General features: G+C 56.5%; 3 protein-coding genes across 6 annotated transcripts; 1 reads left to right on the top strand and 2 right to left on the bottom strand.

Moving 5' to 3' along the window:
- Positions 1 to 228: 228 nt before the first annotated feature.
- On the top strand, positions 229 to 3074 carry SPSB2 (splA/ryanodine receptor domain and SOCS box containing 2). 3 transcript variants are annotated; one of them, XM_013063575.2, is made up of 3 exons: positions 229 to 399; positions 1023 to 1766; positions 2689 to 3074. In XM_013063575.2, the coding sequence occupies exons 2-3, from the start codon at positions 1103 to 1105 to the stop codon at positions 2814 to 2816; spliced, it is 792 nt and encodes a 263-aa protein (XP_012919029.1). In that variant the 5' UTR covers positions 229 to 399; positions 1023 to 1102; the 3' UTR covers positions 2817 to 3074. The 3 variants fall into 3 exon arrangements, 2 of the variants coding, with proteins under 2 accessions (XP_012919029.1, XP_004766702.1); XR_006604275.1 differs by lacking the exon at positions 229 to 399 and adding an exon at positions 664 to 782 and having other exon boundaries at positions 1023 to 1997; positions 2689 to 2823; XM_004766645.3 differs by lacking the exon at positions 229 to 399 and adding an exon at positions 664 to 782.
- A 104-nt stretch (positions 3075 to 3178) lies between these two features.
- Positions 3179 to 6738, bottom strand: TPI1 (triosephosphate isomerase 1). Its single transcript, XM_004766644.2, has 7 exons — positions 6498 to 6738; positions 5187 to 5310; positions 4991 to 5075; positions 4784 to 4916; positions 4395 to 4480; positions 3870 to 3957; positions 3179 to 3779 (listed from the first exon to the last, which is right to left on the bottom strand). The coding sequence occupies exons 1-7, from the start codon at positions 6721 to 6723 to the stop codon at positions 3661 to 3663; spliced, it is 861 nt and encodes a 286-aa protein (XP_004766701.1). The 5' UTR covers positions 6724 to 6738; the 3' UTR covers positions 3179 to 3660.
- A 733-nt stretch (positions 6739 to 7471) lies between these two features.
- On the bottom strand, positions 7472 to 20842 carry USP5 (ubiquitin specific peptidase 5). Of its 2 annotated transcripts, none has more exons than XM_004766652.3 (20): positions 20426 to 20842; positions 17334 to 17459; positions 17001 to 17067; positions 16672 to 16805; positions 16376 to 16521; positions 15956 to 16140; positions 15383 to 15477; positions 14368 to 14561; positions 13647 to 13718; positions 13275 to 13362; positions 13022 to 13147; positions 12376 to 12529; positions 11883 to 12057; positions 11167 to 11255; positions 10347 to 10538; positions 9688 to 9831; positions 9464 to 9609; positions 9101 to 9254; positions 8762 to 8846; positions 7472 to 8125 (listed from the first exon to the last, which is right to left on the bottom strand). In XM_004766652.3, exons 1-20 carry the CDS (start codon positions 20639 to 20641, stop codon positions 8032 to 8034), a joined length of 2682 nt encoding a protein of 893 aa, XP_004766709.1. In that variant the 5' UTR covers positions 20642 to 20842; the 3' UTR covers positions 7472 to 8031. The 2 variants fall into 2 exon arrangements, with proteins under 2 accessions (XP_004766709.1, XP_004766710.1); XM_004766653.3 differs by having other exon boundaries at positions 10416 to 10538; positions 20426 to 20841.
- Positions 20843 to 20924: the final 82 nt, after the last annotated feature.

The following is a 20924-nucleotide window of genomic DNA, read 5'->3' on the forward strand; positions in this document are numbered from 1 at the left end:
AAGACCAACAGTTTGGGAACGGACTGACATCCAAGATGAAGACTAGAACAGCACCGAGCCCTAGGACACCTACCTCTGAAAACAGAGTTCAGAACCTCAGGCATAGAACAGACCGACTCACAAGTGGGGCAGAAAGATACCAGTCCAGAAACAGTGACCCACAATCAAAGGGACACAGAAACAGATTTCAGCACACTGAAAGCCCCTCCTTCACCCCCATGCCCTTTCTCTCTAGGAGCTCAGGAGTCGGTTGCTCAAGCGGCTCAAAGGTCTTGACAACGGAGAACACACTTCCGGGGATCCCAAAGCGGTAAAGAGTTCGCTGTGAGCCTCAACAACCAGGTGCAGACTCCTTTGCGGCCGAGAAGGGTTAACCAGAGGGGAGGGCCTCCATGACAGGTAGGACCTCAGGGCGGGATCCACAGGTTAACCTCCCGGTATAGGCTTTAGGGGGGCGGGTCCGTGGGGCGGGGCGCGCCCTCCACAGCTGCGATCCGACTGAGGTGTTAACCGCCGGCGAGGAACCCCCGTGGGGGCGTGGCCGCGGGGCGGGGCGGGGCGCGACCAGGGGCGGCGACGAGAGGGTTAACCGCCCGGGTGCGGGGGGCCATGGGAGCGGGGCGTGGGGGCGGGGCGTGGGGGCGGGGCGTGGGGGCGGGGCGAGACCCGGGGAGGTGCTGGAGGCGGAAGCTGCCGGCAGTCTGCGCCCAGCGCGATTCGGCCACCTTTGGCTGAGTTGCTATTGAGGGCCGGTGACCTCCAGGCCTGGGAAGCCAAGCGAGGTTCGGGGGCGGTGACTGGGCACGGGGTGGGGAAAGGAGACGGCCCTGGGGAGGTCCAAAGGGGTCGAACTCGCGAGAGTCTGGGGAGACCGAGACAGATGGGCGAGGGCAAGGTGTTGGGCCAAGAGGGAGTGGAGGGAAGTGGTGGGCAAACGTGCGTGAAAGGATGAGGAGCCTGGGCGAGGAGCCCCCGCCGGGATACCGCATTTGAAACCCTTATTTCTCCCAACTCCTCTCTAGATCAGTCCGGTGCGGGAGCTCAACTTTGAGAAGAGAGGTGCGCCAGGAAGACTCGGGTTTTCCTTCAGCTTCTCACCTTCATGGGCCAGACGGCCCTGGCAGGGGGCAGCAGCAGCACCCCAACCCCACAGACCCTGTACCCTGACCTCTCTTGTCCCGAGGGCTTGGAGGAGCTGCTGTCTGCTCCCCGTCCTGATCTGGGAGCCCAACAGCGCCACGGCTGGAATCCCAAGGACTGCTCAGAGAACATCGAGGTCAAGGAAGGGGGGTTATGCTTTGAGCGACGGCCCGTGGCCCAGAGCACTGATGGGGCTCGGGGTAAGAAAGGCTACTCGAGGGGCTTGCACGCCTGGGAGATCAGCTGGCCCCGGGAACAGAGGGGTACCCACGCCGTGGTGGGCGTGGCCACGGCCCTCGCTCCGCTGCAGGCTGACCACTATGCGGCGCTGCTGGGCAGCAACAGCGAGTCGTGGGGCTGGGACATTGGGCGGGGGAAGCTGTATCATCAGAGCAAGGGGCCCGGGGCCCCTCAGTATCCAGCCAGACCTCACGGTGAACAGCTGGAGGTGCCGGAGAGGCTACTGGTGGTTCTGGACATGGAAGAGGGAACTCTGGGCTACGCTATTGGGGGCACCTACCTGGGGCCAGCCTTCCGCGGACTGAAGGGCAGGACCCTGTATCCGGCAGTAAGCGCTGTCTGGGGCCAGTGCCAGGTCCGCATCAGCTACCTGGGTGGAAGGAAAGGTGAGCCCTGGGGCAGGTGTGGGGAGACTGTTCTGTTACTGGTGGCTGTGGTATGGGATGGCAGTTCACTGCACATCTTATAATAGCAGAGGGAATGGGCCTTCATCTGACCTGCCTCCTACTTCTATTCAGTGCAGGGAATGGCAAAAAGGCTTCACAGCTGTTACTTGACTGTATCCCAGCAGCAGTAGAGATAAAAGTGAGGCTCAGGAAAGCCATTTGCTACTAGTGGTGAGTGCTCAGAACATAGTGAGGTGCTCCAGGGCTTTCCAGCAGATAACAAGCTCCTGAAGCAAGAGGTGCATAGAGCTAAATGGATACTGGACTAGCTGTAGAAGAGGATGGACAGTGCCAAGCACCCAGGGTGTGGACCAGATCTGGGATCTGATCTGTCTGTGCTTTTTCCTTCTAAGGGGCCTTTGAGGCCCTGGGCAGCGAAGGAGGCAGGGTGTTCGTGTGGGGCCTCCTCTAGAAAAGATGGGGCCCCCAGCCTCAGGGCTGATGGAACTTCACCCTGCTCTGCAGTTGTGTGCTCAGCAGAGGGTGGGTACCTCTCCCCGGTGGAGAGTTATTCAAGAGTGGAGGAGTGCCATCCTTCCTCTCACCTCATTATTCTCGGCTCCAAGGCTCTATGGAATCCAAGCCTGGATGAGCTCCACTCTGGTCCAAGCTGCCTTGGCCTGTTGCTTTGGGGGCAGGGGGATGCTTAGCTAGAGCTTCACCCCCAGTGGACTGGGGATGCATGAGATCAGTGATGCCTACCACCGCCAAGAGCAGGTGCGGAAATTTCGGGTGCCTTAGATCATCCTCTCAACCAAGACTCCAAGCAGGAAAGCGGAAGGGAATTTGGGCAGGACCCTGTAGTTTGAGGTCTGGCTGGTGGCTACATCCAAATTTACCTTCCCCTCCTTCTCTCTCCCAGTGGAGCCACACTCCCTGCTGCACCTGAGCCGCCTGTGTGTGCGTCACGCCCTGGGGGATACCCGGCTTGGCCAGGTATCTGCTCTCCCTTTGCCCCCTGCCATGAAGCGGTACCTGCTCTACCAGTGACTTCCTGGACACCACAGATGGCGCTGAGGCCTTGAGTGGGGTGGGGCAGCAGCACTGCTGGCCTAGACCAGCTGCTTTCAAGCCAGAGGCTGGGGGTTGGTGAGGCTGGGCCCCGACCCTAACCCAAGCTCTGGGGATCCCACAGCCCCTGAGCCACCCAGAGAGGTGGATGGGAGGGAGCTATTACTCGAGGTTATGGCCTCCTGGTACGCAAGACTTTTTTTTCAAGTAAAAGCAGTTAAGAGATGTGCTATTGCAGAAATCTGTTTGTGGTATTTTTCTGTACAAGTGTTCTGTGCTGCCACAGAAAGGAAAGAGAGAGGATATGGGTAAATACAGTGAAGGAGGACACGCCACAAGGCTCAGTGCCAGGTGTTTATTGCCCCCCCCACACGTGGGATTGCTCACATACACAACACACACAGGCGTTGGCATCACGGGAGAGAGCAGCGCCTCTGGGCAAAGGACAGGGCGTTCTCTCAGCCCCTGGCCTCAGGGAGCGAGATGGGAGACGAGGATGGCTTCTCTCTCCTGCCCTCACTGGGGTCTGAGGGGGCCCATGAACAAATGCCACCCCTTCCATCTCTCAGCCATGGAGAAGCCACCTTGGTGACCTGTTTCGTTCCAATTGTTTGTTACGTGGAGAAGGGATTGGCCTGGTCCCAGCCATTACAGGGGAAGGTGTAAACATTAAGAGGTATACTTTGGCCACAAAGGGGGCGACATCATCAGAAGCATGTGTGGGGTGGGGGGTGGGGGAGGAGCACTGTTACTGAGCTGCTGGGCTATCTAGTCCCTGGCTTAGTAGAACAGGGAAGACGGCCGGGGGGGAAGGGGGGGGGGCTTATTGTTTGGCATTGATGATATCTACAAACTCTGGCTTGAGGGAAGCCCCGCCCACGAGGAAGCCATCCACATCAGGCTGGCTGGCCAGCTCCTTGCAGGTTGCTCCAGTCACAGAACCTGGGAAGGGAAAAGAAAGAGGGAATAGTCAGGGATGGGCTAGGAGGTCCGAGTCCACCCCTGTATCAGGTGGGAGCCAAACCCACCTACCTCCATAAATGATACGGGTGCTCTGAGCCACGGCATCAGAGACGTTGGACTTAAGCCATCCGCGGAGCTTTTCGTGTACTTCCTGGGCCTAGAACAAGAAGCCAGATGAAGTAAGCCTTTTCCTGCCTTTCACTCAAAGGCTAAGACCCTGGGCCCCAGTGAAGAGAGGCAGTATGGTTTCAGGGAAAGAACCCTGAGATCTGAGTCAGAAAGCCACAGCTCCAGTACCACCCCAGACCCTGGAATGGATGTCTTTGGACAACTCACTCTACTCTGGACTTGGGGATTCCTGTCTTTACTATTATTATTTTTAGCTATTTTATTTTTTTAAAGTAATCTCTACACTGAGCATGGTGCTCGGACTCCCGACGCCAAGATCAAGAGTCACATGCTCTACTTACTGAGCCAAGCAGGCACCCTGGGGGCTCCTGTCTTTAAAATTAGGGGTTGGCTCAGGTGATCTCTGTTGCAGTCCAGTCCTGTGCAGGCAGGTAGAGGAGGGGCAGAGCTCCTGGGCTCGGTTACCTGTTGGGGTGTCGCAGTCTTGCCAGTCCCAATGGCCCATACAGGCTCATAGGCCAGGACAACCTTGCTCCAGTCTTTCACATTATCTGCGGGACAGAGATCACAAATGGAGGGATGATCAGGAAGGAGATAGCCAGCCCGTTGCCCAGGGGATCAAAACCGGTGGTGGCCTAGTGCCCCCTGGTGGCTGTTGGAGGAACTCCAAGTGATCTCTATACCATTGGCAGGAACAGAAGTGATATGGAGGATGCAAGGGTTCTCACCCTCTCAATTTCCCCTTCCTGTATCAGCATGGGATGGGGATCAAGTCAGGCTGCAGGGCATCTGACCCCACCCTCTGTGCCTCTGTAGCCCTGGTCAGGCTCAAAGCTCCCCTTTTCCAGAGTTACCTGCGATGACCTTGGTTTGCTCGAAAACAACCTTCTCAGTGATGCCAGCTTCCCTCTCATCTAGCTTCTCCCCAATGCAGGCAATTACTCCAAGTCCCTCTGCCAGGGCATGGGCCACTTTCTGTCCAATCAGCTGTTGAGGAACAGATTTGGTGACACAACTCCCTTGGAATAAGGCATCTCCTACCTCCCTTCCTGGTTACTAACCTCATCTGACTCCCCAAAGACGTGCCTTCTTTCCGAGTGCCCCAGGACTACCCATGTGGCTCCACAGTCTTTGATCATGCCAGGGCTAAAGGAAGAGAGAAAGCCATGTTTCAGCCAAGAGCCCACTGTGGTTTTCCCCTCAAAAAGGGAAGTGAGGGGAAGGTCCCCACAGGCCCCCCTCCTGCCTGCATCTCACCTGATCTCCCCAGTGAAGGCCCCGTTTGTCACTTTGTAGCAGTTCTGTGCAGCCACAGCAATCTTGGCGTCCAGCTTCTGCCTGGCAAAGTCGATGTAGGCGGTGGGGGGTGCACAAACCACTTCTGGAGAGTGGCAATGATGGCACAAGGGAATGAGGTCACAAGGAAGCCACTCTCCAGGCTCCATCCAGTGTTCTGGAGGGCCCTCGCCTTCACCTTATTTCTCAGTTCTGCCTTCCAGCCCTTTTCACTTCAGCAAGATCATCTTTGTCCACTTCCCAGCCCCAGCTGGGCCATACCCAACTCCTTGAGCCTCCCAGGTGTCCCTGGGAGGTCAAGGCCCACCCTGGCCCTGCCCTCTGCTCTTTAACAGCTGTGGTTCTGATTTCCCCAGGCTATTCTGGGCCTAGGCACCTCCTAGACTCAGCATTCTCTCGGAGCCAACCAACCACGCCTCCCTTCTAAAATAGTTCACCCCTACCGCCCCCAGGCAAGGATTTTTAGCAAAAGCAAAAAGGGCCAATTCCTGGGGTTTGTACTGGGGTCTTTGGGGAATAAATCAGGGCTTCTTTTGATCAGGCCGGTGTTTCTGCGACTGAGGTGAGTGGGAGGGTAAGGGCCGAGGACAGCATTCTTTGCCCGTAGGTGGCAGGGGCGGGTGACAAGCTCATCGAGGCCTTGCGTTTTCCCATTTTCAGCCTGCAGAAGGCTGTAGGATCGCTCCTCATTCCCCAATTGCCCATCTTGTTTGGAACCTGCTCAGCCCCTTCGTGGGAAGGCAGGCGCCATCCGGGCCAGTGAAGGATAGAGCGGAGAGCTCAGGAGGCCACCGCCGCCCGGGGGTGGGGGAACTCGGCCCGCCCAGCAAGGCGCGGGGAGGAGTCGCGGGCTACGTGCGGCGGCGCACGGAACAGAAGGACGAGGGGGCAGGTAGCTGGATCCCCGCACGCAGGCTCAGCCTCCTCCCCCATACGGAGGGGCTGTCGCCAACCTCCCGTGATCGTCCGCAGGGCCTCCGTTCCTATCCCCGGCTCCCGTAGGGTCCCGGGCCCAAGCTCACCCACGGTGACCCCAGAAATCCCCTCCCGCCCCACGATCCGAGGGCACCCTTACATGTAGCCCGCCTTTCCCCCCTCGACCCATCCCCGGTATTGCGGCTGCGAGGTCAAAGTCCCGACCCCCACCCGCCCTCGCGCCCAGCCCTGCATCCAGGTCCACGCGGACACCGGGCTAAGCGGGCTCGGGAGAGGGCGCTGCCACGCCCGACCTCCCCCAACCCCGGCCCCCGCCCCCGGCCGGGCAGGGCTCACCGGTGTCGGCCGGCACCTTGGCTGCGTTCAGAGTGGTGATGAGCTCCCCCAGGTTCTTCTTCCGCCCGTTCATCTTCCAGTTCCCCCCGACGAAGAACTTCCTGGAGGGCGCCATGGCGCTGGTACCGACACCTTGAAGGTCAGAAGCAGCGCGCAGCCGCTGCCACTGGCCGCTTATGTAGAGCGCCCTGAGGCAGAACTCCGCCTCTTCCCCGCCCTCGGCCATGGTTAGTCCGGCCCAGCGCCTGGAAGCCCCGCCCGCCGCCGCTGCTGCAAGGCTGGGATATGACCCCTCCCCCCTTATTGTAGCAACGTTCCAGGGGCGTCTTGGGGCTCGGGCGCTTCGACCCCACCGCCTGGCTTCCGGGGGAGGCGAGAACCCACCCTCGGGGGAGCCCCACTTGACGACTACAGCCCCCCAGGGGCCAGAGGTGCTTCCAAGAGAAGCTTGGACTCCCGGCTGCTCGGTCTGAGATCGAATTGCTGGCCTGGACCGAGGGAGCTCTGAGGGGGCAGGTCTCCAACTCTGTGAAAAGGACTTCTTCCCTCCGCTCCCCCCCCCACCCCCGCCCGTTGGAGTAGCTGCATCCCTGATTGCTGAACAGGCACCTTTGACCTATGGGGGGAGGGGAGGTAGTCCCACAGCTACGGGGCCAGTAGGAGGGTTCAGAGGGGGAAGGGCGGCCCTTGGCACTTGGGACCCCTCTGGTGTGACTGCTGGAGGGACGGCGGAGTTCTTCATCCCATCTTTGCTCTGTGTCACCCTACTTCACTGCCCCTGATCTGATAGTACCCAGCCCCTAGCTTTCTTGCACTGCCCCAGTGCTTGCTCCCCCGCCCCCATCTCACAGCCCATTTCCAAAGAGCTCTAGAAATAGTCAAAGTAGAGAAAGGCCCAGGGAGGGGGCAGAGGTAGTTCTCCTGCTGGCCCCAGACAAGATCGGTCTCCCTTGACGTACCTAACAGGACACAACTTAGCCACTGTACTTTTTATTCACATCGTGTATTTTGGCATTTTCCAGAGAAGGGCAGGGAAGAGACAGGGTGGGGGAAAGACAGGCTGGAGGGCGACAGGGATCCCCATTTCCCTCACAGCCCTCCTTGCCTGACCACACAGGGAGCAAACACAAAGAGGGAGGGGAGGCACAGACGCCCCCTTCCCGTGGAAGAGGCTGCACAAAGCTACACCCAGGCGCACACACAAACAAGCCCCCCTCCACATCAGAGGCCGGCAGGGTTACACAGAGAAGCAGAGCACTGTGGGTCCAAGGGGCGGGGGAAAGCAACGAAGTCGTCTCACAGACAGGTGGCCGGCCCCTCCCATCCCCTTCCTGCTCTATCCCCAAAGTCTCTCCAGTGTCCCCCCGCTTTGCTTGGCCATTCTCCTGTGGCCTCGAGCTTCTTCCCTGCTGCTGAGGAAAGAAAAAGGGTACAGAGCAGGGAGGGTGGTGGCTGAAGTCCATCCCTCAGCCCCTGTCCCTCATGCCAGATGGTCTGTCCCCTGTCCTCAGCGGTGAGGGGTCAGGGCAGGCTCTTAGCTGGCCACTCTCTGGTAGAAGTAGATGTAGCCCAGGTCCTTGGGTGGCTTCTCAGAGGCACACACTTTCTGGTCATTGTAGATCACCCACCTGGGGAGGCGGGCAGGGGGAGGGTGGAGAAGGATGAACAGACTGGGCATCCACTCCGCTCAGCTTAGTCTCTGACACAGCCCCTGGAGTAGATCCGGGTGATGCCGGGGCAGAGGTCCCCCACATTTTCATCCTGGGCCCCTGCACCCACAGGCTAGCTGCTACCTGCTTGAAGGGAGTATCCCAATCCCATTCCCTGCTCGGTCTTCAGATCCTCCAGCACTTCTATGACCACCCCCACCCACTCCTGCCAGGCCCAGGACCACCAACTTTTTCTGGAAAGGGCCAGCCAATAAGTAGTTTAGGTTTTGCAGGCCATCCAGTCTCTGACACAATTACTCAACTTTCCTGCTGCAGTGTGAAAACAGCCACCAACGACACCTACATGAGTAAGTGTGCTTATGCTCAGTAAAACTTTATTGAAAAAAGCAGGTGGCCTTGGGCTCTCTGGCATTGGCTGATCCCTGCAGTCAGGCGTTCTATGCATTTCTGGTGTCTCTGCGCCACCCCCCCCCACCCCGCCCCGGCCCAGCAGCCCTTTACCTTCTCCCACAAATACCCTGAAGACTTCAGGATGCCCCCCACTCTTCCCCACCAGCACTCCCCAGTTTCGAATGTGCCCTGCCAGCCCCTCACCTGCCTTCCTTCTTGATGTGGCAGACATAGTGACCACACATGGTAGAGGTGCCCATGTGACTGATGAAGGCAAAAAGCTGATACTCTATAGAGGAGACAATGAGAGGGGTCCCTGAGCTCCAGCCCAAACTCAGGACGCCAGTCTCAGGGACTGGGGGGTAGCGACTGGGTCACAAGTCTGTCTCGGCCTCCTAGAATCCCACCTTCAGAAGCCACATCAGTGGAAAGAAGCTTCTGCCCCCTCTGCTTCCTGAGGGAAGCAGAGCTGCAGGGGAATGAGGAGCTGGTAGCGGACTGGCTAGCCTCCACTGGCCCATCCTGCTTCCCAGGGACACTCACTTCCAGGCCCATCCCGGACTTTAGGTCCCACTGGCACGGACTCGGAGATGGAGTCGGCAGCGGAGCGGCCCTCCGAGATGTCCATGGCGGCTTCTGCATCCAGGTCATCAATGTGACTGAAGATCCAGTCCACAGCCCTTTCTAAACTATTGTTCTTGGAGAGGAGGGAAGCGTTACTCTTTCCAACAAGTTCAGGGCAAGAAAAACCACCAGTGAAGGCCTCAGCTCCCTCAGTGCAGCCACAAGAAGGAGGAAGCCTCGGCCTTGGCCGTCCCACAAAGGTCTGGCTCACAAAGGATGGAACCTCACCGCCACCCATTCTTCCCCATGGGCCCCCAGTCCTCAGCCAGGGGCAGCTCATACCGTGGCCCGAAGAGCTTTCAGGGCCTGGTCCCGGGAAAAGCCCATGGAAACGATGGTGCTCACGCAGTCCTCTGGTGGTGGGTCAGCTGCTGCACTAGTGGAGCCAGGCCCGCTGGAGCCAGGCAGGATGAGGGGGTTTGCAAAATCTGCGGGGGTGAAGGGGTTGAAGTGTGTGTGTGGGAGGATGGGGGCCCTGTCCCACCCTGCCGCCCAGCCCAGCCTACCTGGATCATCCATATGTGACATGACCCAGTTCATGGCGGCTTCAGCCCCACTGTTGCCCGTGTAGTAGACAGCCTTGCGGCAGGCATCCATAGGGAAGCCCATCTCCACCAGCTGGATGATGACTGATTCGTCCAACATGGGTGCTATGGGGGGAGAAGTGAGGGCATGGTGACACGACTCCTTGCCCCTCCTGCCTCCCACGGTCCAGCCCCCCGGCCCTCTCCCAACCCTCCCACCCCCATTCCATGCATTTTCCTTCCATGGCCTGGCACCTTACTCCAGAACCAAAATGGCGGCACGCCATGATGTGGATCCCGCAGTACTAGAGACACAAAACTGAGGCTAAAGCTCTCCTATAGATCCCCCTCCTCACCCATTCTCACAGAATGGGCCCCGTTTCTGGAGTATGATGCCTGCCTGTCCCCACCCCCAAGTGATGAGGTGACAAGGGCAGAGAGGCAACTGGCCAGCGCTACTGCCATCCACACAGAGAATGCGGCTGGGAGTGCTCTAGTCAGTCCTCACATCCAACAAGAGGGCAAGGGAGATTCGAAAGGGAGGGCAGGAGAAACACAAAGGACAGGGTCAAGGGGAGGCAGGCAGAAAAGACCCCCATTGGCAAAGAAGAGAGAGACAGGCAGGAAGAAGAGTCACTAACATGTCGGAGAGGAGAAGTGAGGGGAGCAGAAGGAGTCTTCGTCTTCGTTGCCATAGAAACCAAGGCTACCTTTGGGCTCATCCGGAGTGACCAGGGGTGGGGCAATGTCAGGCAGCTCCTCCTCTCCAGGCTGCAGCCCTGCACCCCTCAACTGGGAGATGTCCAGCTCCTCCGGCATCTCAATGGACACGTCTGTGATCGCAACGGTGGGAAAAGGGTCACCTTGGCAGCTCCCTGGGGCCCTCCCGGAGAAATCACTTGGGGTTCCTCAAAGCCCTGCCCCACACCGTGGCACTGCTCTGTAATAAAGAGCTGCTCAGAGCGGTTCCAGTCGCGGGGGTCCTGGTGTCATGTAATGGTGGGCCTGGGAATCAGGAGGCCTGGCCTCTAGTCCTAGAGCTACCTGAGATATGCTACGGTCAAGAGCGGGGGCCTCTGACTCGTACAGCGCAAGGCTCTCATACCTCTGTGGGTCTCAACTTATCTAGGACAGGCCATGAGGTGAAGTCAGTAGTTCTCAAAGCCGTTGGGGGCAGTAAGACTTGGGAGAATCGTGTCAAGATTATCTAAATGAGAACCTCTTACCAAGTATAAAAGTAACACCATGAGAACTGCTTTTGGTTCTGAATCATCAGTGTAAAATCAAGTGCTTTACTATTTTTAGTCCATGCTTTTCAAACTCGGCTCATTTTGAAACACTTAGGGTAATGTTTTCCTCCTTCAGAGGAAAGTTGGAGAAACGCTAGGTTACACATGGTAAGGCCCCTTCTTTTTCTAGCATTTTCTGCTTAACCTCCCTCACTCGTCCCAGCCACCATACCCAGTTTCTTGGGCACCCAGTCTAAGCCGAAGGTGAATTTCTTGATCTGGATGACCAGGTAGTCAGGGAAAGAGGCAAATCGTGTGGTCCTAGGGAAGAGAGAGCATTCTGGCACCCAGAGAATCCCAAAGTTCTCTTCTCCTGAAACCCCCACCCTGGGGTTCAGCCTCTCATGGGTAGAAGACCTGAGAGCCCAGAAGACACTTCAGATTCTTATCTTGCCCTGGGCAGACATCAGAGCATCTGCAGACAAGGAGCAGCAGAAGCCAGGGGCCTGTCAAAGGGGTGAGGGTGGGAGGGGGGAGAATGGCTGAAATCCCTTAAGACCAAAGCACACTTTCAGATCTCAAGCCTATGCCAATAAAAGAATGAGGTTCAAACTCAGGCCATTTGCTAGAAATCTAAACTCTGTCCAAAATGCAGACTATGTGTCTTTGCCCTGCCAAGACTGAGAGCACGAGTGGACAGAAGCTGCACTAGAATGTGACCCTGTCCCACAAGAGAAGACAACATGACAGGGACAGGACAAGGGGATGTGGCAATCATCCACATCAACTGCTGCTGAGGCCTCTTGCTTCCCTCAGAGCCAGCTCCAACGGACACAGCCCTGAGAAGCCAACCAGGAAGGGACGGAAGACTGAGAACAAGGCGGAGGATATCCCTGGGATCACCCTGACAGCGGCCCGAAACCAGAGGCGCAGACCATCAGGACTTACTTGACAGCTACGGATTTGGCCTGCAGGGCCGTGCTCCAGAAGTCGTCCACCTGCTCCGGGGCCCCGTAGGCCTCCAGGCAGGAGCTGAAGGGTACCTGGGCCCGGACCAGCTCTGGCAGTGGCAGTTTCTCCTCCTCGGCCTGCCGCTTCTTCTCCTCATACTCGAGAAGCTCCTCTGCTGACAGAATTGGTGGGTGAGTTCTTCAGAGGCTATAGCCTCTTGCCCTCCTTTTTGCCTTGCCAGACCACCCTGGGGCCAGGACGATGTCAGCTGCCCCCTGCTCCAAACCCATGTGACCCATGCACGGCTGATCTCGCCTTTGGCCCCAGCAAAGCGCTGACAAGACAAGGTGCTCCTACCTCCCTGAGACAGCCCTGCTTTGGACTCCCAGCTGGGGGAGCAGGGCACCCTGTGGGTTCTGCTTATGTGTCCTAGCGCCCCTCCCAGGCCTCACAGCCCCACCACACGCAGGCCTCGCTGGGAGCAACGTGCCTTTGTTAAGGGCTGTGTCCATGGGCACAGGCAGCTGCATGATATAGTCAACTCGCTGGGTGTACTTGACCTTCTCTGTGGCCAGGCACTTGATCTTCTCCTCCACCAAAAAGCGGAACACCTCGTTAGGGTTTTCAGAGCTCCGACAATTCCTCTACGGAGAAGAGGCAGGGTGGGGAGGTCTGCACGGTCAGGGAGGGGAATAGGGGCCTGAAAGGATCACTAGGCGCTCAGGGAGAGGGAAGAAAGGAAGGGAGTCTATCCTGAGCAGGCATGCCGATAGAAGAGTAGATCCTTCCGTAATTAACTGCCCCTCCCCTCACCCCGGTGCCATCATAGGAGACCGTGGTAGAACGTATTGGTATTTTTCTCTGCAGGCAATAAGCATCCTCATCTCATTTTCTCTGGGTGTACCCTGCATTCAGCTGCAAACCCATTGAGCAAAAGGATCGCTGCTTAGCTTTCCCAGTCTCCGCGGGGGCACCTGCTACTCACAGAGAAGACCTGGTGCACGCAGACCCCCCGTGTCCCAGGGAGGGCCTGACTGGGGCTGACTGGAAAGAATGGGCGGGAGGGAGACAGGCGAGAGCTGCAGGCAGAGGGAGGGAGGGTAGAACAGCCTTCTTGCCATCTTGCCAGCTCTTACCTCCACCATGTTGATGAGGTGAAGAAAGAACTCTTGGGCATCCTGCTGCCGGTTGGTGGAGAACTCAGGGTGACCCTTGCCAATGAGGGCCTTGAACATCCGAGGGGCGATGCCATCTTGAACTTCCTAGGTAAAGCCAGTGCAGCGATTCAGCTGGGGCTCAAGAGGCCACAAGGGGCCTTGTTTAGACATCTCCCAGACCTCAGTCTCCCCTTAATTTCAGAGCCTGAAAGGGATAGAGTCCCAGACTAACCTTTTGGTCTGGGACCTGCTCCCCATCGCCTGATTCCGGGGCTGGCTTGGAATACTCTCCTGAGAGCAGGCCGTGGCCCAGTTTGGCCCTGTGTTAACATCCAAGAGAACCATTTAGCTTCAGTCCACTAATGACCATCTGACCTTTCTTTGTGCCTTTCCTCCCCAAACCAATCTCTGCTGATGGCCCTTAGGCAACTCTCTACAATGTGAAAAACCACAGACTTCCCAGGAGCCCATGTCAAGGCAGACAGCACGGATGGAGGCAAACCCTACACTGCTGCCCATTCCAGGCAGTGGTCATGGGGGAGAAAGAAGGCATGGGGGCGGCGAGGCTCTCAGGAGCCTCTGTACATAGGACCTGGCTACATACACCTGGGTGCTGAAGTCCTGGGTAGGGTCCGTCGGGGCATTCTGGAAAATCTTCTCCAGCTTATCCACATACCTAAGAGCCAAAGGAAGCATAATTAGAGGTGCTTTGGCATGGGTTCCAAGGGAAGGGGGAGGGAGTATTACCCACTTGCTCAGGGAATAGGCTCCCTCCAGAGTGGGGAGTTACGGGGTTGAAGCACAGGTCCCCCTTCTTCCCGGCAACCTGCCCTTCCTCCCCTTCCCACTGTGCCAGCATAGTGCACTCCGCTACCTTCTTTCCCAGTCTCCTCCCCAGGAGTGAGCCAGGGGAAGGGAGAAGGCAGCCTGGGAGAAGGGTAAGGATAGCTCCCATTATCTGGGATCAAACAGGTCTTTCTCCTAGTGTCCCGGGCCCTCCCCTTTCCCCAGGGGTTACAGGGCCACAGCAGGTCCTCATCTGCTGTCACTGGTCTCAAGTAGAGAGATCATCCCCTTCCTACCGAGTCAGGCAGGAGGCCAGGGAGCGCCCTGGGATCGATGTTCTGCCCTCAGTGGGACCCGTGGGGCTGGGGGACAGTGCTGCTTGAACTGACGGGAGTGTGCCAGCCACAGTGTCACAGGAATGAAGACTGAGCCAGAACACAGAGGTCCTGATGGTAGCTGAAGGAGTGTGGCCTAGAGGCTGGCGTCCAGCAGAGCTGTGGGGCAGGGGTCCACAGTCATGGGGAGGGGGTGCCACTTACTTCCTCTGGAAGTCGGGGATGCTGAAGAGCACCTGGACCACCGAATTGAGGTAGCAGCTGTTACCCAGGTTCTGGATGCCCGTGTAGCCAGGCCCAAACAGGGGCTTCAGGGGCACACCCAACTCCTGGATCAGCTCCCATTCGCCAATCCGCTGGTTCATATCGATCTCCAATTCGGTCATCGTCTTATCCGTCTACAAGGGAAGGCGCACTTCAGACCCGGTGAGAAACTCAGTCCTGGATTTTTCACACTGATCCCTCACAGCGTCTGGGACGGTCCCTGGCCAGAGCTTCCAATGAGTATGATTATAGGCTCTCATATAGGATACACACTGGCTAGTCCTAGTCCCAGTTCTGGAAAGTCATGTGCAATTGTTCCCTATGCCTTGAGTCATCAGGCCTCTGCCCAGGTGACAAAAAGAAATGAATGGGATTCCCTCCACTCGAAGTGTTTTTTCATTCTGAAGTTACCCCTTCTCACCCCTCAGCTCTGCACGCAGGTATCACTGCCTCGATCCCCTCAACCGGCCCGGTCCTCCTGGTGTACACCACTCCTGCAGCACCTGTCTGTCTCTCTGTGGGTTTTTTTTTTTTTTTTTTTTGAGTAGGAGCCACACTGGGCATAGAACCCAACACAGGGCTTGAACTCACAGCCCTGAGATCAAGAGTCAGATGCTTAACCCACTGAGCCACCCAGGCACCACCCCTCTAGGTCTCTTTCGCAGCACCCTTCGGTTTGTGGTTAGTCACTCATTCGCCTGAGCAGATGATAAGTGTCTGCCTTTCCATCTAGAATATGACTCTGTCTTAGTCACACAGTGCCTAGCGTATAGTAGATACTCAGTAGTATTCAATGAGTGAATAAATGATTCTAGAAAGCTTTTCAAAGGAAGCACAAATGTCCTGGGGACCAGGATAACTGTGGCAGCTGCCGCTGACACACTGCTTCAGCCTCGGGCTGGGACGGGCCTGGCAGGGAGGGATGAGGAGCATTGGAATCCGAAGGGGACCTCACCTTTTGCATCTTTAGCATGTCAATGCCAAAGTGGGACAGGTGTTCAGCCAGGTTGGGGTCCAGGACCATGTCATCCTCATCGTAGGAGTACACATCTAGGGCAGGAGGCAAGAGGAATGGGGTCAGAGGGGGTGGCTCTGGACTGGCCAGGCCTCCAATCCCACTCCCTGCCCCAAGGCGGCGCTGGTGGGACAGAAGCATGAGCCCATAAAGGAAACCCTCTTTGGCAGTCCTGAGGGGCAGTGCGGTCATGGTTATGGTCACCGGCCCTTCGGAGACTGGCTGTCAGGGATGATGGTGTGAAAGAGGGCGAGGGCTGGAGTTACTTGTCACTCTACCGCACAGGATAGGGTGCTAGGCTCAGAGGGGTTTGGAAGGATACTCATTAAACAGATAATGCTGGTAACCTCTAAGAAAAGGACTGGGATTTGGAGGGTTAACTGAAGATTTAGTCTCATCTGCAATATTTTCATTGTTTATCAAGAGAACGCATGGACATGTTCTGTCATATGCAATGAATAACAGTTAAGATACACTCCAGCAGGCAGGGAGCTGGGGGAGGGGCGGGAGTACCGGCTCCATCAGGTGTGATGGTGCCCAGCTTGACAGCTAACGGGTAGCCCGTCTCCCTGTAGTGCTCCACAGCATGGTTGTTGCCCCCGCTGCCATCGAAGTAGCGTCGGCCACAGAGAATGGAGCCATCTGTCAAGTTGAGCCACAGGTTCTCTCTCATGTCACACTTGGAACACTTCCAGCCACTAACCCAGGGAGAAGAAAGTCACTGAAACAGGGGTCAAGGGTAATGGCATTGGCCCCCTGCCAGTCCAACAGCTCCCTCTTCTCTCCTTTGGGTGTCCTTTTGCTGAGTTCATCTCCCCCAGTCCCCCTCCTTAGCCTGCTACCGACCCTCTCTCCCACCAGATCCCCTGGGAGGGTGGCCTCTCTGCCATGCTCTGGGGGGTTGTACCCCAAGGTGGAAGGGCCAGGCCTCACCAGGGAGGGATTCGAGCTGGGTTGTCCAGCTGCTTGAGGTTGAAGGCATGCTTAGACACCTGTCGTACTTCTCCATCCCAGGCCTGCACCTCCTGCTTGCGGGAGGCCGAGTCAGCTGACAGCAGGGCCTCCACCGCACTGGTCACCTGGGGGAAGCAGAGGGTCAGAGATAGCACTCAGCCCTCCCCACTCCCCTGTCCCTCTAGCCCCTCAGTCTCCAGCTTTCTCAGCGCTTGCCCAAGACTTCGGGCCCCGCTTGCCCTAGAGTCCCTGGTAGGGTGGGATGGTATTCATACCCGATCTCTGACAATGTCAGGCAGTCCCCCCAACCCATCCCGGGCAATCTCCAGGTAATCCGGCAAGATAACAATCTTCACATCCTCATCATATTCAAATTTGTCCTCGCTGAGGTCAAATCCGCCTTCCATGCCTGGTAAAACAAGGAAGAGGAGGGAGGGTAGGATGACCATCACAGGAAAATGTCCCTCCTCCCATACAGCATCTCTTTGTGTCCCCCTCCAGAGCTCTAGGGGCACTGATCAGGCCCATTCTTCTGGGGCTTTCCTGGAATGCCTGAGAGCAGGGAAGACCAGTTCAGGAAAAACGGAACCATAATGGAACTCACCAATTGCCAGCCGGGTGGGCTTCTTACGGGGGGGATCTCCAGTGCTTGTAGTGGTGTCCTCTTCCTTCTGCAATCAGGCAGGAAGGGCCAGGATCAGCAGTGGGTACCAGGGAAGGGACAAATGGGGAGGATGGACAGGACAGAGTGGGTTAATCTTAGAAGGAAAGAGAACTAAAAAAAAAAACATGGGTGCTGAGTTCTAATGATACCAACAGAAATAGGTGAGAGGGGGAAATCGAGACCAACAGAAGGTCAGAATGGAAGAGACAGATTCAAAATGGAGGTGCAGTGGCACCTCAATGTCCCCCAGTCTCGCCCCAGCCCTGTCCCTACCAGGCGCCTGGTCCTCCGGAGGTGCAGGTAGACTCGCTGGCCCGTCTTGTTGAAATGTCTCTCCACATACTGTTTACCAAAGCCCAGGAATGTGTTCATGCAGATGTACAGGCCACCCTCAGACTCCTGTAGTACAAGAGGCAGGAGGGAAAGCACAGGGAAGATGCAGCCTGGCCAGGTGGGGAAACCAAGACCCAAGGCTAGACACTGCTGGTTTCCAAAAGGAAGGCTCTGTTCTCCAACACCACGTGGCTCTCGGAAGTCATTTAGCCATTTAGAACCTGGTATATGGCGAAGATTCTCACCCCTCTCCTATGAATTTGATAACAACCAAGGATACCAGGGGTGGAAAAACACCTGTCAGTAATCATTCCTCTTCCTTCTTGATCCTTCTTTGGGCTCTGGAGCCTTCCAATCAATTGCAGAGAACTCCCTTTACCTTTTTCTTTTCTTTTTTTTTTTTTTTTAAAGATTTTATTAATTTACTTGAGAGAGAGAAAGAGAGAGCATGCACAAGCAGGGGGAGAGGGGAGAGGCAAGTTCCCCACTAAGCAGGACCCCAGGTTCATGACCTGAGCCAAAGGCAGACGCCTAACTCTTGGAGCCACCTAGGCACTCCCCTTTTTCTCTTTCCTTGAGGTAAATTGGGAGTCAAATACTATGGATTTCCAGGGCCAGTGATTATATTCAGAGGGAAAGGGGTCCTTTCCCAGGAGGGGAAAGGCCTGCATGCCAGACACAGAACCTAAAGCAGGGACACAATGCTAAAGCCTGTCTCATCTCCAGGACTCAGAAAAGCTTCCGGACTCGAGCAGAGATGCTAGTACTTGAACAATACACCCAATTCCTGAGCTTGCCAGCAAGCCCAGACTTTTCCTTTACCACACCCTACTAAGTCATTAAACCTTGGTCCACGCTGGGTCTTCTCCCTCCTTTCCTGCTAAAGCCTAGCTCCAGGGTAACAATGCCTTGTCCGGGGCTCACTGCTATACCTGAGTCTCATTTGGCAGGGACATAAAGACCAGCATTCTCCAGCCACTACCCAGCTGCCTCCCCTCTGACCAATAACTAAAACCCCCACTGAAGTCTACCAACTGCCAACCTCAAAGCCATTCCCCCCATAGAATAATCTAGCAGCACCTGCTAAGACAGCTAGAACACATATAACCCAGGAAGAAAACAGGGAAAAACAAGGGTCCACCCCAAATCACAGCTAAGGAGAGAGGATGAGCTTCTCTAAAATGGAACAAGTATGCCAGTTCCTTTGTGAATAGTGATGGATAAGGTGGAGGAGGTAATTGGGGAAAACAAGAGTCTTGCCACAGATCTGAGCTACAACGGGCGTCTTCTGCCTTGAATAATACATGCCTCAGTGGCCTTGAAAAATTCTCTGTGATATGAAAAATAGGGCACTCTCTAAGGCAGTTCTTGGTCCCATTGATTGCTCTGTACCACTCCCTAGAACAGTGTGGATTACAATGTTTATGAGCAAATGGGACATTTTTCATTAGGGAGGTCAAATAAGCTCCCTTCCTACCATGAACCCAATCTGAAGATCATCAAACATGCTGGAAGTCAGTTAGGAAAGCAACTAAGCCACACTGGAGATCTCCTGATTTGGGATGAGAGGAGGAAAGTATAACAAGCTTACGAAAACACCATTTGGATTATTTGAAGCAGTTACTAAAGAGAGACAGACAGGAGTGTGAAGAGGGACCCACTGACTTCTACCATCTGTTGGTAATTAAGAAAAACCTTTCCCTCCTGAGAAAGACAGCGCTTCAACCCGCACTTGATGAACTGGGTGGCATGTAGGAGCTCCCCGGTAACCGAACTCCTTGGTTGGAAATAAAAATACGCTGGTTTCCTCAAGGCTTGGGAACCCTGGAGCTCTGCTCTGAGCCGTCCTCTTTCAGCTTTGCCAAAGTCAGACTCCAGAGAAGCAGCACATCGTCTGAGGCTCAGATCAAAGCCTTGCAAACCAAGCAAACCACAAATCGCAGTGATGATCCTGAACTGGGCCTTAGATCATGCTGCTATACTCAGCACTGGCGATGCATTAATGTAGCCTTTCCACTCTGACTTGCAGTTTTCCCAGCCATGAGCTGGTCTGGCTCAACACCCTGGGCAGGGCCCAGCGGCCGCTCGTCGGGAGGGGTAGCGAGGGGGGCGGATCCCAACCGGGCTGCTGCCCTCTCAGTTAAGGCTCTGGCCAGGCCAAAGGCTAGTCTCCGCTTGAGGGTGACACAGGAAGGCAGAACTGCAGGAAGGGAGGTTCCGGGTGGAGGCTGCAAAACGTGAAGCATGGTGTGGGTGGAGGCTTTGTCTAACTAGTCAAGAGTGGGAGCGGGATGGGAAAGGGGTCTTAGTATCCTCCACGAAAGACACCGTCTCTCTGGGAATACTTTTAAAAGGGTTCCCTCTGCTCTCTGTGACGGGCGGGAAAAAGAGAGGGGGCAGCAGTCCCAGGTCACGTCAAAGGAGAAACGACTAGAGCTTTCCTCCCTTCTCTCTCTCCTCCCTACCACCAATGACCCACCTCCCCGCCCCCTGTCTACATTAACCATGGGTGGAGTCTCTCTAACTCGGCCCTTCTCAGAACCGGCCTTCTTCACGGTCCCCTCCAGACTACTAGGCGCCCACGAACCGCAGTCCCCACCCTCCAACCCTAACCCCGGCCTCGGACCGTGCGGGGTCGCCCCATCCCTCCCACACGAGACTACAAAACCCGGAGGGCCGTGCGCGGCAGGCAAGGCCAACTCCCAGGCTTTCACAGGGGTCCACTTGGGGGATGTAGTCCGACGATCGGATGCGCCTCTACCTTGGAAAGGCAATGAGGGGAGAGAGCGACTACGATCCCCACAGTGCTCCACGAGATGGGGAACGGGCGAGGCAGGCGCGGTGGCTTCCGGGGGCGGTAGTCATACGACAACTCCGGCTAATTAAATGCAACGGCAGGGAGGAGCGTGGGAGACTACAAGTCCCATGGTGCATCGCAGGAAGGCGGTAGCCCAAGCCTTGCAGGCCCCGGCAGAATGACCAGGGCGATGGAAGGAAGTCGTGCTCGCTGCGGGCGTGGGGAATGGGCTTACCGGTGTGTCGAAAGAGAAGGCGCACTCGTCTTTGTGGACCCGGTCTCCAGCCTTAGGAACCCGGATCGTCGGTAATACTGACAGCAGCGCCTCCTCACTCAGCTCCGCCATGACACCGGCAGCAGCTCCTCCACACACAGCTCCCAAGGCTCCCACCGTTCCCAGTCCCCCACCCCCTAGGCTTGCCGTCCAATGAGCACTACTCGTTAGGTGCATGCGCTAAAGGGAGGACGCGCGAGAGTGGCAGTTGGACGTAGCCTGCCTACTAGTGCTCCGCCCTCTGCCCCACTCTTGACTAACGCCAATGAAAAAGCGCTTCTGATGCAAGCGATGGTCGAGAGAACCAATCCCACGCTCCCAAGGGCAGAGCGCATGCAGAGCAGCGAGGAGGGTCCCGGAGTTTTGGATGCTCGGATTCTGGGACCCCTACAGTCCCTTCGTGTGTCTTCTATCAAAGAGTAGGAACTGACGGTTGTTTAAACCAATCAATCCCAGAAAC

This window comes from Mustela putorius, unplaced genomic scaffold (genome assembly GCF_011764305.1).
Source record: "Mustela putorius furo isolate JIRA1106 unplaced genomic scaffold, ASM1176430v1.1 tig00003988_pilon_pilon_pilon, whole genome shotgun sequence".
NCBI lineage: Eukaryota > Metazoa > Chordata > Mammalia > Carnivora > Mustelidae > Mustela > Mustela putorius.

Coding starts and splice junctions, on each gene's coding strand:
- USP5 (XM_004766652.3), bottom strand. CDS start 20,641: ATGCACCTAACGAGTAGTGCTCATTGGACGGCAAGCCTAGGGGGTGGG. Junction 10,539..11,166: donor CTGGGTGCCCAAGAAACTGG/GTATGGTGGCTG, acceptor TTGCGATCACAG/ACGTGTCCATTGAGATGCCG. Junction 9,610..9,687: donor GTCACATATGGATGATCCAG/GTAGGCTGGGCT, acceptor TCACCCCCGCAG/ATTTTGCAAACCCCCTCATC.
- TPI1 (XM_004766644.2), bottom strand. CDS start 6,723: ATGGCCGAGGGCGGGGAAGAGGCGGAGTTCTGCCTCAGGGCGCTCTAC. Junction 4,481..4,783: donor GCAAACCAAGGTCATCGCAG/GTAACTCTGGAA, acceptor TCTGTCCCGCAG/ATAATGTGAAAGACTGGAGC. Junction 3,958..4,394: donor AGACTGCGACACCCCAACAG/GTAACCGAGCCC, acceptor TTCTTGTTCTAG/GCCCAGGAAGTACACGAAAA.
- SPSB2 (XM_013063575.2), top strand. CDS start 1,103: ATGGGCCAGACGGCCCTGGCAGGGGGCAGCAGCAGCACCCCAACCCCA. Junction 1,767..2,688: donor CTACCTGGGTGGAAGGAAAG/GTGAGCCCTGGG, acceptor TCTCTCTCCCAG/TGGAGCCACACTCCCTGCTG.